Genomic DNA, 20,509 nt, shown 5'->3' with positions numbered 1-20,509 from the left:
TCTCTGTCACCTGGAGGTCAGTTGTAATCCCAGGAAATCCTCCAGCCAGCACCTGGAGGCTGGCAACCCCATCCCTCAATTATAACGGCTTCTCACTTCTGTGCCGTTTTTTCCTCAGAATCTTGCATGCGGCAATGCACTGCTAGACCGTTTTGACATCCCAGACTTTGAAGGTCATAACTAGCCATTCAAAAGATTTTTCTGAAGACTGGTGTTTGCAATTAACCAAATTACACCAGACTGAAAATGGTGCCTGCCACCATGTCACTGGCTGATGATGATCCTGCTGTGCCAGTGGGGGAGAAGAATCTCTTTGCCAGCTTACACTGAAGGGGTTCCTTCTGTGACAGCAGATCTTGCTTGGGTGCTTGATTTACTGCCCCCAATTACCATATTTTTGTAATTATGATCTGTGTCTGATGAGAACAGTGGAAACTAGAAGGCCTTGAGCAGAGGATCTCAGGGTCTTATAAGGATATAAAGTCTTCAATTGATCTTTCTGTTTTAATGTTTCATCAGCTCTGCAACCAATTGATCATTCTTTGAATAAGAACTGTAGCATAACTGTATGCCAACTCTTGTGATTCATTTTCACTTAGCTAATCAAAATGTTGTTCCACAAGACCCTGATGATGTTCAAGATGCTTTGTAGGAGGCATTGCCTCAATCTAAAGTGGCTGCCTCAGATGGCAGATTTCTTGCAGCTTTATCAAAGTACAAGACATGAGTTATTAATCATTACTATCCTGTATCAAATACCTATCAGATGGTTCACAGGGTTATCTCTCCATAGTGTTTACCTGTTAATAAGACCTATTTAAGTGTTTGCTCTTTATACAAAAAGACATCCAAACTTCTCAGCATTTTCTGATACATTTTTGGGCTAGTTATCTTTGTGAAACATTTAAAAGTTTCTAAGTAGGGATGAGCTCATATGGTCATTCTTACTTCTATTTGATTTCAAATATTCTCTGTGACTGGATGGTTAGCCTCCTTTGTTGATTCTTTTGTTGATAGAGTGCCAGATTAGAATCTGGGAGATATAGGTTTGAATCCCCACTCTGGCATGGAAGCTTTCTGGGTGATCTTGGGTTAGTCACACATTCTCAGCCTAACCTACTTCTCAAGGCTGTTGTGGAGATTAAATGGAGGAGAGGAGAACAATGTAAAATAATGAGTGAGACAGTGAGAAGGACTGTCAGAAGCAATGGTCCCTCTAAGCTGTGGAGTCTTGTGAGCAAAAACTCTACTTGGTGAGCTACTGGCATTAAAGTTGTGAGCGAGTGATTCGGCTACTGCATAAATCAGTTTGCTCTGGAGCCATCCTTCCTGAGCTGAGACAAAAAGGTGTGAGATGGAGGCTAAAAAACTGTGAGCTAGCTCACACTAACTCAGCTTAGAGGGAACACTGGTCAGGAGTACATATCCATTTCCCAAGCTTTCACTTGTGCAGCAGTTCTGAGAAGGTGAGAAACAACACGAGTCTCTCTTGTTCTTTTCTGAAACCCAACACAAATGGCAAATTTCCTGGCTGCCCTTCAATCCCTCTGCATGTGTCTGAGGATATGGGAAGAAAGGGAGAAGTTGGTGGAAAGCACAAATACAGGCCAGCTCCAATGCACTATTTGTGGATCCCCCTCTGGTTGATTTGGTAGTATTTGCATTTGTCTTAGGCTAGATTGCCACCAAAGAGTAGTTTTTTAAATCCTAAACTAGTGTATGTAATTGGATGATATATAGGTACTCATGCTTTTAAAGGCCTTTTTTGCCCTCATTCCTCATTTGCCTCATTTAGCCTCAAGGTGAGAGATACAAATATAGGGCTGCGGTCACACGGAACATTAGCCACGCTACAGAGACAGAAGATAGGCGGATTTTCCGGGCGCGATCACAGCGGAACATCTGGGAAGCATAGAACTCCTGTAGCGAACCCGAGGCTTCCCGCCAAAGATGCGGGGTAAAAAACTAGTACCTCCAAGGTACTAGTTTCCGAAAACCGCGGGGCAAGGGCGGGCGCCTGATCGTGTTTCCGGTGGTAGGTCTTGGCATCCAGCGCCTGCCCATGTACCCATCGCTAAAAGGGTTTTTTTCCCCCAAGTCTCCATGGGATGTGCACAAGCACCCAACGACGCATGCACACACTTTGTTTAAAAACAAACAACACAGCCCCCTCCTCTTTTCCGTACCCTCCCACTCCTGGCTCGGCCTGCTTGAGAGGAACTCTCTGTACCGGGCGGCAGAGGGGGAGGTGCGGGGGAGCATGGCGGGAGGGCGGCCCGGCTGAAGCTCCTCCTGGAGGGGACCGGACGGAGGACACAGTTTGCATTCCTCTGCAGCCCTGGAAGGGGTTAAACTCGCAAAGCCTTTTGCTAGAGAGGCCGCTTCTTTGCCATGCCGCAGGATTGTCCTGTGATCGGCACCTCCCCCCTAACCACGGGACCTGGACGGGACCTCTATGGGACGTCTGATTGCGCAACTGCATGTTATTTTGCTCCGGGGCAAACAGCCATGCTCCCCCCCCCCGCATTTTCCTGCCCGTGTGACCGGGGCCTATGCTTCCCATTTCCCTGAAAGGTAAAACAGGAGCCGTGTCAAAGAGTCGATGACACCTTTGCTCATCTCTCTTAACATACAGATATAAAAATTAAATGTGGAAGAGCAGGCTAATACCTAAACAGCAGCACTAATCTATAAAGTTTCATGATCTGCCTTTCTTGAAGCAAACAGTATACTTGTTGAGTTCCCCAATACTATGATTTCCTCTTGGAAGCTATCTGCAACAAATCAGACCTGAGAGCTGCACCACTGGCCTCATTTCTAGTTTTAAACCTCTACTGCTGTTTGTGCCCTCCTTCCTTGTGTGCACACGAACAAACACACAGTCAAAGGCAGAACACTCATCTTTTCTGCCCCCATGCTGTTGGTTAGAGGGTTCTGGCTGTGTAGAAATGACAACAATATCATAGGCCATTGAGGAAATCCTCTTGCTTCCAGCTAAAGAAAAGACTGTGTCATCTGTTCTTTCTACAATACTTTCCAGATTCTCACCAAATATTTGAGTGTGTCTTGTGTTCTATTTAATATTTTTATATTAAACTTCAAACACTTCTCTTATATTTTGTTGTTTAAAAACTCAGTTTTTATTCACTATGAAATTATGAACAAAAATGCTTGTCTAACCACATCTAGCTAAATTAAATTCAGAAAACAAGAGGAAACTGTAGTGAGGTGTGAAGAACTGTGAAGGGAATTAAGTGTGACACTGCTGTAGTCTAGCTCTAGATAAATAGCTTCTTGATCTTCTAGACATGATGAAGGCTGATGATGCTCTGGTTTATTCATTTACCTGAATGGTACAATACAGAAGGGATGTGTTTTACTCCCACCCCCTGCCCTGTGCTATATGAGAGGGTTTGCAAAGTTAGAAACTATGGCTGGGGAATGTTCACCTCATAATACTCATCCTCAATCCTAATTTCATTCTACAGATGAGGATATTATACAATGTTGGGAACAAAATGTCCAGGCCAAGTGTCATATCTCACAACCTCAGATATGCAGACGATACCACTCTAATGGCAGAAAGTGAAGAGGACCTTAAGAGCCTCTTGCTCAGGGTAAAAGAGGAGAGCGCAAAAGTGGGCTTGAAGCTCAACATAAAAAAAACTAAGATTATGGCATCCGGCCCCATCACTCCTTGGCAAATAGAAGGGGAAGTCGTGGAAGTAGTGACAGACTTCACATTCCTGGGATCCCAGATCACCACAGACTGTGACAGCGGCCATGAAATTAAAAGACGCCTGCTCCTTGGGAGGAAAGCGATGGCGAACCTAAACAGCATGATAAAAAGTAGAGACATCACCCTGCCAACAAAAGTCCGCATGGTCAAAGCAATGGTACTCCCAGTAGTCATGTATGGCTGCGAGAGTTGGACTATAAGGAAGGCCGAGCGCCGAAGAATAGATTCTTTTGAACTATGGTGCTGGAGAAGACTCTTGAGAGTCCCTTGGACTGCAAGAAGATCAAATCAGTCAGTCCTAAAAGAAATCAAACCTGACTGTTCCCTGGAAGGCCAGATAATGAAACTGAAGCTCAAATACTTTGGCCACCAAATGAGAAGGGAGCACTCACTGGAGAAGACCCTGATGCTGGGAAAGATTGAAGGTCAAAGAAGACGGGGACGGCAAAGGATGAGATGGTTAGACAGTGTCATAGATGCAACAGACATGATATTGAGCAAACTTCAGAGGATGGTGGAAAACAGGAGGGCTTGGCGAGATCTTGTCCATGGGGTCGCGAAGAGTCGGACTCAACTGTGCAACTGAACAACAACAACTCAGTTTTCTCTGGGCCTTTTCTCTTTTTTTAAATTTGAAAATGAATATTTTTCTGCCTACCTGGGGGAGGATTCCCATTTTGCTGCCCTGCTCAAATGATCACATTTGCTCTGAGAAGGATCAATGAGTGCCTCCTGCTCAGTCATGTCATAATCCATTGTTGTGTATGAAGAAGTGTTTATTTTTAGTACTTTACTTTGTATGACTATTTGGAAGCTCAAGTGGATTGTCCAGTATGCAGTTCTTATGTTCATTTTGGACAAACACACTTTACAATAGATGTGTGTGTGTGTGTGTGTGTGAGTGTGTGAGAGAGAGAGAGAGAGAGAGAAATTAATGTGATGCTTGCCATTGGTGATTTCTGTGCCTAAATTCTCACATACCTGTTTAGCATAATAGGAATCCTGTTGGTGGTGGAAAGTGCCATCAAGTTGCAGCCAACTTATGGCAACCCCATAGAGTTTTCAAGGCAAGAGACAGTCAGAGGTGGTTTGCCATTGCCTGACTGTGCATCACAACTCTGAACTTCCTTGATGATCTCCCATCCTAACACTAATCAGGGCCAATCTTACTTAGCTTCCGAGATCCAATGAAATCAGGCTATTCTGGGCCATCCAGGGAGTCTTTTACTGCACTGGTATTTCCCACCATGATTGAAGATTAGAGATGGGCATGAACTAGCTCTCGAACTAAAGTTTGTGATGAATTTTGGCTGGTTTGTTGTTCATGAACTGAAGTTCATGGCAGGTCAACTGGCATTAACTTTCCATGAACCTTCAAGCAGTTTGTGGAGGTTCCTGAATGGATCCATTTCCAGACAGACTGTCTCTGCTTAAACAAAATGTTTACCAAACCTCAAAGCAACGGGGGATCAGAATTCTCCAGCCTTGGAAACACTTTTGTCATTTTTTAACTAGTTGGGTCCGTTTGCTGGTGTTCCTTTGTGTTCACTTTCCACTTTCTTGCACAGAGCTTGCAAAATCTCACCCCCTTGCTCAGATTTATGATTTTGTGCTTTGAGATCAGTTCTTTTAAGCTTGCATTGCCAATGGCACTGGGTTCAACTGGGCACTAGTACATTGCACTAGTTCTGCTGGGCTTGCAAACAACCCCACTTGCTTGGACTGTGATTCACTGATTGACATCATTCCTTTTGACTTGACATTGTCACATTGGTACTGGGTTCAGCTAGGCACTCTGTGATTGCACTGCTACTGCTGGCTACTCTGAACATTGTACTGGTTTTGCTGGCCTTGCAAAAATTGCCCCCTTTCAGTTTCTACTGCAGGGATTCTCTGGTTAGCCCTTAGTCCTGCTGGGTTTGCACTGCCACTGTGGCACTGGTTCTATTGGGCACATTGCACTGGTTCTACTGGGCCTGCAAAAATGTCCCCCACCTTCAGTTTCTACTGCAGAGATTCTTGGGGACTGTGATTCTGTTCTGCTGGGCTTCTATGGCCCTTGCTTTTTTGGTGTTTTTTTCCTCCATTGGAAACAATGGAGGATGGGGGCACCTTCTTTGGGTGGCTGTAACTTGGACTCCATAAATCCAACCCTCACCAAACTTGGAGGGCAGGTAGAGGAGAGTCATCCGGAGATCTCCTGGAGTATAGGTGTCTCTAGCATGCTGGGGGGGGGCACTCTACTGCATCATGAACCTCACAAACTGGACCAGTTCATTTAGCTCTTAAAAGTTTGTGAAGGTTCATAATTCAGACTGTCACGATTGCCCAAGCGGGTGGGCAAGGCACGGAGTATCCAGTAAACACAGACAGAGTTCAGGGCACCAGAGAGGCAGAGAAAACAAACACAGTCCAAGATATCAAATTACTTGCAGAGGTTCAGGGTTACCAGAGCTTCGTAGTTAGAGGTGTAAAGCCATTGTCTAGAGTCCAGTTACAAATTTCAGGGTCGAGAAGCCAGAAGACAATGTCACTCGGTCCGTAGTCCAAAAATAGCTGAGGGAGTCAAACAGGGAGTCAGGAAACCAGATGTAAAGTCAGAGGTGCCGTGATGTAATCACGCGATCAGTTGCCAGCACAAGGTGGATAGTGTGGAGCTGGTGCTCGGCTCAGCAGGAGCAGCTCTAGGTGTGAACCCTTCTGACAGCCGGTGTTCATCCTCTGCAAAACATATGTCCAGGGGTGCAGGGAGCTCTTCCTTGGAGGAGGAAAGTGCAGAGTCCTCGGGATCAGAGTCCACTGGGTCGGACGGCACGGTGGGCATGACACAGACCATCATGAACAATATTTTCCCAGTTCTTGCCCATCCCTACTAAAGATTCAGGTTAGGCAGCTGGGGTTAGACCTCCTCTGTGGCCAAACAATGGTTTTCCAGTGAATCTTCCCTTTTACATCTGTTATCTTGCCCATGAAGCACACCCCAAACCTTCCATTATCATGATTCTGTTAGTAGCTGAGTGGATCATATGAGGTTCCTATAGCTCAGTTAACCTGGCTAAGTTACACAGTAGTCTTCTGTTAAAATGCTATAATCTAACATTCTAAGCACAGCTGATGTATACAGTTGCATACAGTTATGTTGTCATGAAGACTTAAGTGAATGCTGTTGTGGTGGATGTTTTCTGGACTATGATGAATGGTATTGATGGGATTTGTGTTATGCTGACCATGTCAGGATTCACATTGCCCAGAATACCAGAGGACAGCCTGGCCATATATTAAAATTACTAAGATCCTTATTCTTACATTATTAGGAGCAATCCTAAGAAAGTTTACATGGAAGTACCATTTTATTCAGTGATGCTTATGATAAACTGATTGAATATCTCTCGTATATAATTGTGAAGTGGGGTGGCACTTTCTGAACATTCCACATGTTCCTAAATCATTTGGCTCTATGATGTGTCACTCAGAAGCTGTCCCTATCCACTGGCATTGCCTGAGTCCTGCCTCCAACATTCTAAACAGTTTGCTGTTCCTCTCCCCCCATAGCCAGTCAGAACACAGAGGTCATTTGTGACCTTATTGGACTTTGCCTCTAAAATTCTAAACAGTTTGCTGTTGGGAGTCATTGAATGTGTCCTGAGGTAAAATACATATCCCAATCTTCCCTTAAAGGGTCACTGGAGTTGCCAGTCTCCCTGTGAGGCCTGGAGATCTCCCAGAAATCACCATGTTCCCCAGCCACAGCACATCATTTCCCCTACAGAAAATTTCCCAGCTATTATGACTGATCGCCAGATGACCAAGATCAGTTCTCCTGGAGATAATGGCTGCTTTGGGCAGTGGACTCTATGGCATTATACCCTGCTGAAGTCCCTCCCCACCCCAAACCCTCAAATCTACAGGTATTTCCCAACCCAGAATTGTCAACCGTGTAATTGGCTATGGAACCACTTTCCAGACCCTTGGAACCCAGAAGACATGGCATAGGAGGAGGTGCTTTTCTACCTTAGCTGCCACTGCATAGACCCAAATTAACATAAGCCTACCTCCAGGCGGCACCTGGAGATCTCCAGCTATTATAACTGATGTCCAGATGACCAAGATCAGTTCTCCTGGAGACAATGGCTGCTTTGGGCAGTGGAATCTATGGCATTATACCCTGCTGAGGTCCCTTCCCACCCCTTCCCTCCCCAGGCTATACCTCTCAAATCTGCAGGTATTTCCCAACCCAGAGTTGGCAACCCTGTAACTGGCTATGGAACCGCTTTCCAGACCCTTGGAACCGAGAAGACTTGGCATAGGAGGAGGTGCTTTTCTACCTTAGCTGCCACTGCTTAACCCCAAATCAACATAAGTCAGGGGTGGAGAGAACCATACCTGTTACCATGAGGCTGTCCTCCCATACTATCTACTTGGGGCAGCAAAATGACTCCAAACAGCGTTGTCTTATAGCTAACCAGAAGGAAATAAACACAGCTTGCCTCCCTCTATTTTCCCCTTCCCTCTGCCGCCCCACCAGCCACAGCCGGGACACTCACCTAGAGCTTCCTTCTAGAGCTCCTTGTATTTCTTCCCACAACGAGCCTTACTCCTAGTTAGTAATGTAATGAAATAGGGATCATGTTTGTCAAAAGAACTCTATCATATGTTGTATAAAAATCAAAATAAACAATTTTAAAAAAAGAACTCGATCAATCCATCTCATTTCCTTTTAGAAAGCCCTCTGAATATTTGAACAAACTGGACGATGCCTTAAACCTATGAATACCCAAAAAAATTAAACTGTCTTTTCTGCCTTGTTGAGAAGGACTGAAAGCAATGAAAGATGTAAGGTGCTGAATTCCTAAAACAATTATCTTTTTTTAAAAGACCCCCGAAGGGGATTTTTTAAAATTTTTATACTACTACACAAACTACAAAGAAAAGAAGGGAAGGGGAGCTACAACTAAGGAGAAAGAAAAGTAACCCACACTAAACTAAAAACCCAAGAGTAGGAGATCATTACCCTGTTAGACTGCAGTTAGTAATGGAAAAAAAAACTGTTAATAAACAATATACTTTATGAGATCCTGTCTTTCTAAGCTTATGTGTTAGTTTATTACTTGATATGAGAAGATTTCCAGAGCATCTCCTCCAGCTCTCTTCGTAAGGGCAATTTTCAGAGTCCTTCCGCCTTTACATCTATGCTAATTCTCTTTCTATAGTCTTGATGGCTTCTTAGACATTCACTCGAAATTCTGCAACCCTCCTCCGTCTCCAAAGGGATAACACCGCCAATCTTAAGCCTCTTCCTTCTTGGTCTCATCCTCGGGGCCCAGTGGCATCTCACAGGCTTCTTGATCTTGAGGTCAGGTTCAAGCTCTTTACTATCAGCCGAATTTAAGACGACACTTTCTAAAAACATCTGCCGGGTAGGAGTTAAGTCCTTGTACATCTTTTCTGTTTCTCTCATGCTTTCTCTCCTTATCTCTTTGAGATCGCTGTTAGTTTTAGTGTCCATCTCTTTTGCTTTGACAGCCCTCTGTTCAATCTTTTCTGCTATTGTTGCCAACTCCAGCTGCTGGGACACGAGTTGTTGATTTATCTTGGCAAGCTGATGGTTAATACCAACAAGTTGCTCAAGAATCGGCTTGGTGGCTTCTGCTATGAGTTCTATAACTTTCACTTCCCTTCTTCTTGGAGTTGTTTTCACTGACTTTTTTGGAGTGTCCACCATTTTTACACTTTAATTCCAATATAAAATCGTTTTCTCCCCGGCTCTGAAAATCGCTTACACGCTGTTTAGTCGCTTAAATACTCATGGATATCTCCCACAGCTTTTCGCTTCCAAGTATCCATTTACAATTGTCTCTTCCTCTCTCTCCCTCCTTCCTCCTCTGCTTATCTAAATGTGTCAGAGAGGTCTCCCTCTCTCAGCACGATTCCAGTCACTCAAGAGGTTTTTTTGGGGGGGATTTTCGTTTTGTCCCTCTCAGCAGGATTCCAATCGCTCAAAAGGTTTCGGAGGAGGGGGATTTACGCTTCTCTTTACGGTTCCCTCATTTTAACTCACAGTTCATTGTTTCTTAACCATGCTCGTAATTGCTCCTTCACCAGATCTCCTGCGCTTGACTGGGTCTGCACATCTTGTGCCTTGCTAAGAGGACGCAGACAGCGGGGAGGACCGTCAGGGCGGAGGGCAGCCTCAATTTCCTTGCAGATAGCAGGAAAAGAGGCTCACCCTCAAAAGCCCTATGGCCTGGGGGGCCTCCCTGACCCCCCGTGGAGGCGCCGATCCAGTGGCACCCCTCCCCTCCGCTGCTGTGCGGAGTGCCCTCCCCGAGCCTCGGGAAAGGCGTCCGCCATCGTTGCGCCATAGACCCCACCTCCCAACTAAAACAATTATCTTGCTCTACTTTTTAAAGGTAAAGGTAAAGGTTCCCTTGCTTGAAAGCCAGTCAAATCCAACTCTAGGGTTGCGGTGCTCATCTCCGTTTCAAAGCCGAAGAGCCAGCGCTGTCCGAAGACGTTTCCGTGGTCATGTGGCCAGCATGACTAAACACCAAGGCGCACAGAACGCTGTTACCTTCCCACTAAAGTGGTACCTATTTATCTACTTGCAATTTCTTGCTTTCGAACTGCTAGGTTGGCAGGAGCTGGAACTAGAGACGGAAGCTCACTCTGTCTTGCTGCACCCGGGTCTCGAACTGCTGAACTACTGACCTTCCACAGCCTGCAGTTCAGCGTCTTAACCACTTGAGCCACCGCAGTGTGTCTGAATGGGCCTTGGATAACTTTTGTGCCCTGGTTCATAACTCTGCTTCCCATCAAGATAATGGATTCTAATGGCAGAACTACAGGTTATGTGAATTCTTTGAGTCATTTCCCTCAAGGACCTCAGTCCCTGCCACATGGGGGGGGGAATGCGCAGGCAAAGTGCGGCTTTTGAAAGCCGCACCAAAATAGGCACGCGGCAGCGGGATCACACAGATCTCGTGAGCCGCTGCACACTTTCTCCCTGGCACGATCAGATGCCAGGGAGACCGGGGAGAAAGCCACAAAACAGAGAGGGAGGCTGCCAAACTGCGCATGTGTGAGCATGCAAAGTTCGGCCAGGAGCCTCGGATGCGCCAGCAGAAGGACGCGCTGGCGATCCCACGGCCGTGCTTGCCGTGGCCTTTCTGGTAAGTCCACCTCTAGGGATGGTTCTTTTTTGCAGCGGGTTTTTGGCCTGAAGGGCTGGATCGGGGACGTGTGCACGCCACTTCCCAGATGTTGCGGTGCGATCGCGCCCATTTGCTGCACCCATTTGCTGCGCCCCTGATCGGCCCAAACCCTTACATGTGACCAGGGCCCTCCTTTCATCAAGCAGAGCACATGGTTTCAGATTGAGCAGAGGATCAGAGGGAAGGGATGGCTCAACCTTTTCCTTCCCACTTGTTTGTTCATGAAAAGCTGATGTTTGTACATGTCTGTGAAGCCTTCTTACAAGGCTTTTAATCATGTATTTCACAAGGCTGGGTCATGATGACGCATATAGCCCATTGACTCTGAGTCTTCAATGGAATTAGAAGAGCATAACTCTGTTTCTGATTGTACCATTAAAGACTATCTGCAGCTGCTTCAGCACTTGAGGTTATATGTTGCATCAGAATACTATCAGGTGGCTGGTATCGGGTTGAATAGAGAACTTGTGTCTGGGGTCAGGGTATTTAACCCTGTCCTCAGCCATTTGTTTGGTCAAAATCTGCTACCTCATCTCCTTTTCTTTGGAATAGGTAAAAACAATAACAGCGAATGTTATCTTCAATGACCTGCAAACAGCATACATTTGCAGATTTGATTTCTTCCCCTTCCTGCATTGTTCTTGAGGGCTGAGGACATTCTGAAATAGAATACCATGTGGAGTTGGTTAAGGGACTACAGACCCCTCTCCTCCCACCTGAACTCTTCCACAGATACAAGAGTTCGTACAGGAGTGGGGGAGTTCAGGGCTTATTCCTTCTTCTGGATGCAGTCTCTGCACAGAATCCTGCCTATATTCCTGCAGGTCCCCCAGCTCTCAGGAACACCTTTTTTGGGCGAGGGGGGAGTGCACAAGGCTGCAAAGAAGTGGGAGAAGAGGTCAGTTCTGTGAACTGGCTGGGATCATAGGTCACTGGATCCAGCTTAGTAACTTAGACTTAAAATTTATAAAATAACAGTAGTTCAGGGAACTGTGTGTACGGTAAAATGAAACACTTTGTTCCACTCCTCTGATATTTGTGTGAATTGGGGTGGAGTTCCTGCTGGGTTCTGTTTATTAGTTACAGTTGTGGACTTCATGATCCCCATTGTTTGTTTGTTTGTTTGTTTGATAAATTAGATTTCTTAACTGCCATTCCCTGCTTGTGCGGGGCTCAGGGTGGTTTACAACGATTAATTCAATACATTATAAAATCAATAAAACCCATAAAACATTCAGAGACATTTAAACACTGAAAACATTTTAAGCAAAGATGGCAGTGCTAGCATTAAGTCATGAGGGGAGGGGGGTGCCAGGCAGATGTAAGGAACTGCTGCTGGCCTCAACCAAAGGCCTGGCAGAACATCTCTGCCCTACATGCCCTACAAAACGTTAATAAGTCGGGCAGGGCACGGATGTCATTCAGCAAAGAGTTCCACCAGGCTGGGGCCAGGACAGAAAAGGCCCTGGCCCTGGTTGAGGCCAGCTGTATATCTTTGGGGCCAGGGACCACCAGAAGATTTTTATCTGCAGATCTTAATGCCCTTTGGAGGACATATTAGGTGTGGCGGTCCTGAAGGTTCATAGGTCCCTGACTATTTAGGGCTCTGAAGGTAAGCACCAAACCCTTGAATCTGATCTGGTGCTCCACAGGCAACCAATGCAGTTTGCACAGCCCTGGATGTATATGTGCCCTCCAGGGGGTCCCCATAAAGACCTGCACTGCTACATTTTGTACCAGTTGAAGCTTCCAGGTCTTTTTCAAGGGTAGCCCTATATAAAGTGAGTTACAATAATCCAGCCTGGAGGTGACTATTGCATGGATTACTGTGGCAACTAGTTGGTTCTATCCCCGCATCTTCTAGTTTTGAACACAGCCATCTTCACTGTGTGACCCTAAGAGCAAGAACCTGAGTGAGTACCCTATTCCTGATTACAAGCAAAAGAAAACATCACAACTTTCTTAGTAATGCAAAATTGTACCAGGTTATTGGAATTTTCAATGTGATTTGGAAAAAGTGATGCATAATGATAAATGTAATCTAATTTGTTTGCTGACAGATCAGCGTTTTTTATATAAATACTACAGGCTTACAAAACAGTGTCACCATCTTCTATGAAAAGGGTCTCTGACACTAAACCAGAGTCTTACCAGGTTTTGTTTGTTTTAAAAGATGACCAATAGAAACAGATTGATATAAAATCACATCTTCTTGACTGTTTTTATGATGGAGTCGGCCCAGGTTAATTTTGCTTTCCAGTGGCTCTTGGTGTGCTTATTTCGTGAGTGTTCCAACACGTCAGAATGATTAGACCCCAGTAGGTTGCGCAAAGGATAATGATAACTGTATTCGGGTAGTATGTCAGACTTTTTATGCCAAGGCCATCAGTGTGCCAGGCTCTATGATGACTTTAAAATATTCAAAATGATTGTATGAACTGGCAGCAGTATTCCCAGTGTTCTGCCCATACTGTGCTGTTCCAGGTGCTGTTTTTTGAACCCTCCAGTGGAAGGATTGCAAGGGGGTTTCCAGGGCTGCAGGTACTTGGGCTGAGGGTTGTACGAAATATTGAAAAGGCCTAGAGAAGAGGGTTGTTTGGTTTTGAACACAAACAAAGACAAACAAAGCTGCCCTATATGGAATCAGTCCATCAAGGTCAGTATTCAGACTGGCAGCTGCTTCCCAGGGTCTCTGTCAGAGGTCTTTCACATCACCTACTGCCAGTCTGAATAACCACCTACTTTAACTGGAGTTGCTGGGACCTTCTGAATGCCAAGCAGATGCTCTACCACTGAGCCAGAGCCCATCCCCTAGCTAGAACAGCCACCAAACATTCCACACCTCCCTGCAGAAAAAGGTATAGGAGCTGCTGATCTAAGAAAGCAAAGATTAAGCTCAGAAGGTAATGAGGGCACAGCATGGAAACCAAATACTCTTTCCAAGCACTTGCCCTTATTGGGGGAGAATTCTCCCCCCCCCCCGCCACCAGCCAATACTCCTGACTCCAACCAATTGCTTTGGCTTCAATTATTTCTAAACCTCTGATGGACCTTTCAATTAGTGCTGCTTGCGTAATTCCACACAAGGGCTTCCAGAGCTGCCCATTACATGGCAAGCATTCTTTCTGATTAAGCAGAGGAAGTAAACACTTGATTGACTTTTGCCATAAATGCTGACATTCCAAGGCCAAAGATAAAACCTGTTTATGATCCAGACTATCTTTAGCAAGGATTTCAACTTCAAGAAAGGTGGCGGCGGCACAGCCCTGGATTAATGTGTCTCCATTCTTTCATTAGATCCGTCTTTTTCTGATGTGTATATTATGTGCTGAATAATGAGACCCTTTTGTATAAAATTTCACCCAGGAGGTGCCAGTCATTTGTTTTGTTTTGTTTTAAAATTATGTCCTTTTTCAAAATTGTTTGCAATCCAAAAATATGGAGTGTTTTGAAGGAACTGGGCATATTTTGCCTTCGTTTGTGTACCAAACAGCAGAGAATGAAATAATGGGTCCTCGGCTGGGTTTATTTTAGTACAAACACATTAACTGGAATTGAGGTTAATTGACCTTTATATAATGGATACACAGGACAGTACTTATGCTATGCACATAGAGAGCGAGTTTATTTGAAAAGCAAATTGCATTAATTGACATTCATTGTGCAACTTTCTGTTGTTTATTGCAAGCAGCTCATGTGAATAGTTTGTTGATGGTATAGATAGGACAAACATTTGTTTCTGATAAATAGGATTTTCAGTTGAGTAGCTTTTAATTAGATGAATATTACCTGAGCTTTCATATGAAATTATAAGGCACTGTACGATATGGAGGTAATACTAGCTAGAAATTTACATTCCTGAATTGCAACTCTTGCGGTTGTAACTGTTGAATTGTAACCCTTTCTGTTTTGGACCAATATTGTGTAACCTCCCTGACATTTTCACAACAATGAAATACTTCTCCACCTGAAGATGGCTATAACACTTTGGATGTGCTGCCTGTTTACACAGGATTGCCCCAGTCTGCACAGGGCTTTTAGAACATCAGTACAGCATGGTACAGTAGTTCGAGTGTCAGAGTACGGTCAGGGAAACTCAGGCTAGACTTCTCACTTTGCCCTAGAATCTTGCTGGGTGACCTTGGGACAGTTTCTCTCTCTCAGCCTAACCTACTTCATAGCATGGTTGTTGTGTGGATGACAAAACGGAGGGGCTAATGACACTATAAGGTAATTGAGGTCCCCACTGAAGAAAAAAGCAGGCTATAAATATCTTAATAAATACATTTCAGGTATAGGCTCTGCAGCTATGGCTTCTTCCATAATTGCAACTATGACTGATTCCGCAAAGGTAGTTGTTGCGCCATTGATCTCCCAATTCCCCCGGTTGTACTGCTCAATTCCCCACTATTTGCTGTGCAGCCGCATTTTGACCTGCATCTCCCCCCGATCCCCCCCCCTTATTTTTTAGGATCAAGAAGACGCAGGGGGAATCGGGGGGAGCAGTGAGTCAAAATGTGGCCACACAGCAAATAGTGGGAAATTGAGCAGTACAACCGGGGGAATTGGGAGATCGAGGGCGCAACAACTACTTTTGTGGAATCAGTCTATGTGTCAGGAGAATAGTTACAAGAATGGGCACAGTAATAAGACCAATGAAAAAAGGAAAAAGAGCTGTGACAATTTAGCGCTTAGTAATATATTCATAAATCATAATATACAATAACAGAAATTAAGTAATATATATAGTGAATGTAGATGGTGGTCTCTGGAATGGTGTGCCGTTTCGACAATGATCTTCTTCTGAACAAGGGTGTGTACAAAACCTGTCTTTCAACAATTCATTTCTCTTGGTGACGTATTGGAAATATACTGCTGATTCACTTCATTATGAGGCTATGCTTACAGCTATGTTCTTCAATGGGCTATAATTGCTGAATTGTTGAAAGACAGTTTTTGTACACACCCTTGTTCAGAAGAAGATCACTGTCGAAACGGCACACCATTCCGGAGACCACCGTCTACATGTCACAGTTCTTTTTCCTTTACGTGTCAGAAGAAGACATTCCTGTGGGACACAGGACAATTCCCTGCCATACTGTTTTTAAAGAATTCTAGGGCTGGATCCAGACTAAACTGGTAATTTTAACAAAATCCCCCTTCCTGCTGCTGCAGACCCCCCTCATGTCATTCCACAGGGTCCCCGTCTCCCAGGAGTGGCATTCTGTGGAGATCAGCAAGCTATGGTAGTGGGGGGGGGGAGCATGAAATTTCAGTTCTACCATTGGGAAATTTAGCGTGTATCCAGCTCCTAAATGGAAAGCCATAGTTTTGCATTAAAAAGTTCACTAATTTCTATTTTAATTTGGTATTAATAACCTAAAGTGGATTATTTAAAAACATGGTTTGAACCTGAATAGAGGCAATGACTTTATTCTGCCAAAGAGTTAACTACGTGTTACATTTGTTCATTTGTTTATACTGTTTTTCCTGTGTTTCCTCACAGGAACTGCTTCTAAAAATAAAAGGAGGGCCCAAATGGGCTTGGAATGATGCTGACAGGAGGGAAGGAAGGGCTCCTGCCTCCCCCCCCCAGCAGCTTTCTCAGGCAAAAATCAGGGGAATTATGTTGCCAGTTTTGCTGCTCCACACTGCCCGGACAGGTGTGAGAGCACAGAAAGGAGGGATCAGGTGGTATAACCCCCTTTCCTTACCAGTTTGAGGCCTTGAGGTTCCTCTGCTGCAGGGAAGGTTGTGTTGGAACAAGGCCAATGTGGCCTTGACAAGGGAGAATGTCACAAAACTGATGGGAAGAGCCCATATATATATATATATATGCTATTTTTCTCTTCCACAGGTTGAATCACTTCTCACTGAATGGTGAAACAACTTTAAGAATAACAGGGTTCACCACTGGAAACGGCAGGGCCATGCACTTGGTTGTATCTCTATTTATGAAACTTGTATACTTGTGAATAGGGACGTGTGCATTTTTGTCACTGTAGGGAAGCCATTTGAGCTTCACCTCCCAATGTTAATGATTTCTAGCTAGACATATGTGTACATATTATAGAGGAGCCTTCTCTTTTGTGGTTTTCTGACAGCATACACATTTCTCTGTCTACACCTATATTCCCTATATTTGCATGCAATGTCCTGACTAAAATTCTGCATGGATTCAATATGGAGGAATGAGCAGAGGACGCAGTCGCTGGACATTTTAAAAACAGAGTTTCAGCCAATTTAATCCCATGGTCTTCAAGTGTACCTCTTTGCTGTTATTTTGACAGCAGATTTCATTTCTGAAGAAAGGTTGTTTCATTGGAATGCTCCTCCTTCTTGCAGTTCTAATGTGAGTTGTGGGAAAGCCATGAATTATCTGTTAACAGCAGGGGTCATTTCGTAGAAAAAGAGGTGCCGGAGCTTATTAGCATAATTCATTAGCATAATTTATTTGCATATGCCACACACCCTGATATCACCAGAAGTGTGTCAGAAGGCAACACCCACTGCTCAGGCTCCACTGGGCTGTTTTGGATTGCTAGCTATGGGGGGGGGGGTTCCCACACAGATCTGCCCTCACAGAGGAGGGAGTTTGTTTTGGATTGCTATCTGTGAGGGGGGAGGCTCTGCAACTTACCTGGCTGTTTCTTGCTTGTTGTGGCCCAGGGCTGCTGGGAGCAGGGGGTGGGGCTTGTTGCATGTGCCCGTCCCCTCAGCTCTTTACTGCCGGAACTGCGCTCCTGTGCGCTCCTGCAGGAAATGACCCCCAGTTAACAGTAAACTGAAGATTGCCTTGTGGGGTCTGCTTTCTTCATCTGTCCTTTGTCAGGTATGGCAAATGATCTGATCAAGCTCTCTTTGTCAGGTATGGCAAATGATCTGATCAAGCTCTCTTCTTGTGCTTTGAAACACCCAAGAATTTGAGTGATCGTTTAGCAGCTTTCTAACCAGCTGCAAACCAAACTTCAACATTCTTAGCACTGACATCATTAATAATCTGTACACTTTGCATTAGTTCTGGTCCTATCTTTGTATTTAGATGTATGGGTTGATATTATATATTATAACTATAAATCCCCATTTATGTAATGTGTGGTAAGCAGAAGGTCTGAAACCATATGCTGATCTTTCTGTACTACATACTTAATAACCAGTGCAACTGTCCTCTGTACCCTGAAGTCTGGAGTGCATCAGTGCTGCTACCACTCATCCTCCAAGTGATAGAATGTGGCTCATTTATACCTACAATCATGTGGGAAAGTCCTATGTTAATCAGAAATACCTGGATACATTAATACACATAGTGGCAATGATAACCATCTTGTAAAAATCTAACTATAATTAAGGACATTGCTCTGTGTGTATTATTGCACGTGAATTCTTCCAGAGCACATGGACTTCCTCCACATTGTATCAGTTATTGACTAAGAATATGTAGAATAAATTCTGCAATGATGGAGAACATCTGACCCGATCCTTAGTAGATGTGCTTTGTTTTTGAATTATGTGTACCTGTAAGTATTGTAAATCATCCATATTTCCTCCCACAGCTTGGTCTTTGTAACATCTAGTTACTAGACATCTGGAAGTCAGTGCCTCATTAGCTAGATACCATCTCACTTGATATTCCTGTGTGTGTGTTGTTGTTGTTGTTTTTTAAATCCACATGGTTCCAAAAGTTATTGCGGTTGCAGTGTAAGAAACATAGCATGTGATGTCAGGGCACCCTTTAGAACTGTCAGCACTTAATGGATTCTGTTAAGTTCACTGGTGGAACTGAGGCATCTGTAGAACTGAAGCAGAATGGGTTCTGGAATTTGGGAAACTGGGGTGGACTTGTGACATGATTCCAGCTGAAAACTCCATATCTGCTGAACCAGTTTGGTAGCTCAGCATCATAATTTCATTTCTGGTCAAAATATTATGTTTCTAAAGGAAAACGTATTAATTTCTATGCACAATTCTTTACTTTGTGAATAGTGTGTATTGTGATAATGCTCAGTTTTTCACAACTAACAACAAATAATGTTACACAAAAATACACACTGAATATATTTAGTACGAGACACAATCTTGGAAATAACATTTGAAATTAAATGAATTCAAGTAATTTTCGTTTATTTTGAAAAGGAACATTTTAGGAAGTGAAAAAACTTGTAAAAGTACAAGCAAATGAAACTGAGTGACGGACAATGTTCTATGGTAATTTTAAGCAGTTATTGACTGACTGCTAATAAATAGATATTTTTGATTGTATATTTATATACTAAGCACGTTATAAAAGAGTTTAGCCAATGCACATTCTTTGAAAAAAGAAAAATCCTTAATTCTAGTACCTGTATTTTCACAATGTTTACAAAGAGAATAATAGGAATAAGGAAACCTTTTATGTAAAAATGAGCGAGTGCATAAAGTATTCAGAATACAGGTATAAATATCTTAACTGTTATGTATATAAATATTCCTTTATGACATGATAAATTATCTTAACATGATTACTGAATTTAATTTTGTATTATATTCGATAAAATTAGGTATAAAATTTCATTTTTAGTATTCAGATATTTGGCCAGCTGCATTTTAATTGCAGTGGCATTTTGGTGAAAACAAAGTGTATCAGAGGATAAGAAGGACAAGATAATTTCTTTGCCTTGTAAAATAACAATTATTTACACTATTTACAATACTTAGAAATGTTTTTGGAAATGAGCAGTCTCAGAAATATAGAGCATTTACCTAGCCATTCTCATGATAGAAAAAGGAATTTGCTGTACAGATTATGTATAAAAATGCAAAAGAAAATAGAGGATTGTTCAAGAGACACATATTTTTTTTATAGAAAATGCCATTAGATGAAAATCCAATTGCATATTGTGTCTCCAAATTGATTGATAATGAACTTTACTTTCTATTATTTGCATGCTAACAGATAAGTTCAGGGTGTTTGCAAAGCTGCAAACTCAGCGTGAATCATTCCTGTAGAAATGTGAGCCCATTTAGTTTGACTCAGTGATGGTGACTGCATGCACCAGGGCACAGAGGTTCTCTGTATCTGGGTCATCTTTGCTGGTATCTGAATTTTCCGATGAAGTGTAACAGCCAGAGTCTCTTGGACAGTCACTCAACTGTGACTTGTTAAAGCCAAGGTCAGGGCTTAAGGTCTGTGGTACTTGCTCAGTGTCTTGGTCTTGTTCATCTGCAAAAATGAAACAATATATTAAAAAACCCTTTATGTCAGTGATGGCTACATGGCTGCATAAACCATGGTACTTTGCAATCATTGTTTCCATTTGTACCCATTTCCACTATAAACAGAGACATCAGGCAGGAAACTACTAGTTGCCTTCTAAGGTTGTCAACCTACCAGAATTACAGCTGATCTCCAGAATACAGAGATCAGATCCCCTGGAGGAAATGGCTGCTTTGAAGAGTGGACTCTATGGCATTCTATCCTAATGAGGTCCCTCCCCTCCCCAAACCCTGTCCTCTCCAGGCTCCACCCCCCAATCTCCTGGAATTTCCCAAACCAGAGTTGGCAACCCTATGTCTGATAGTC

At 43.6% G+C, this 20,509-nt stretch overlaps 1 protein-coding gene across 1 annotated transcript in view; it reads right to left on the bottom strand.

Annotated features, from left to right (window-relative positions):
• Nucleotides 1–19,837: 19,837 nt before the first annotated feature.
• SAMSN1 (SAM domain, SH3 domain and nuclear localization signals 1) overlaps nucleotides 19,838–20,509 on the bottom strand; it is a 74,492-nt gene continuing 73,820 nt past the window's right edge. The window contains exon 8 of the mRNA XM_015414280.1: nucleotides 19,838–20,149. Within this exon, the coding sequence (XP_015269766.1) occupies nucleotides 19,950–20,149 (200 nt within the window). The 3' untranslated portion in view covers nucleotides 19,838–19,949. The remainder of the gene's footprint in view (nucleotides 20,150–20,509) is intronic.

Source organism: Gekko japonicus, unplaced genomic scaffold (assembly GCF_001447785.1).
Source record: "Gekko japonicus isolate JY-2015 unplaced genomic scaffold, Gekko_japonicus_V1.1 scaffold72, whole genome shotgun sequence".
In the NCBI taxonomy this organism is placed as follows: domain Eukaryota; kingdom Metazoa; phylum Chordata; class Lepidosauria; order Squamata; family Gekkonidae; genus Gekko; species Gekko japonicus.
Note: the sequence above shows the minus strand (reverse complement) of the source record. Positions and strands in the feature narration are given on the sequence as shown.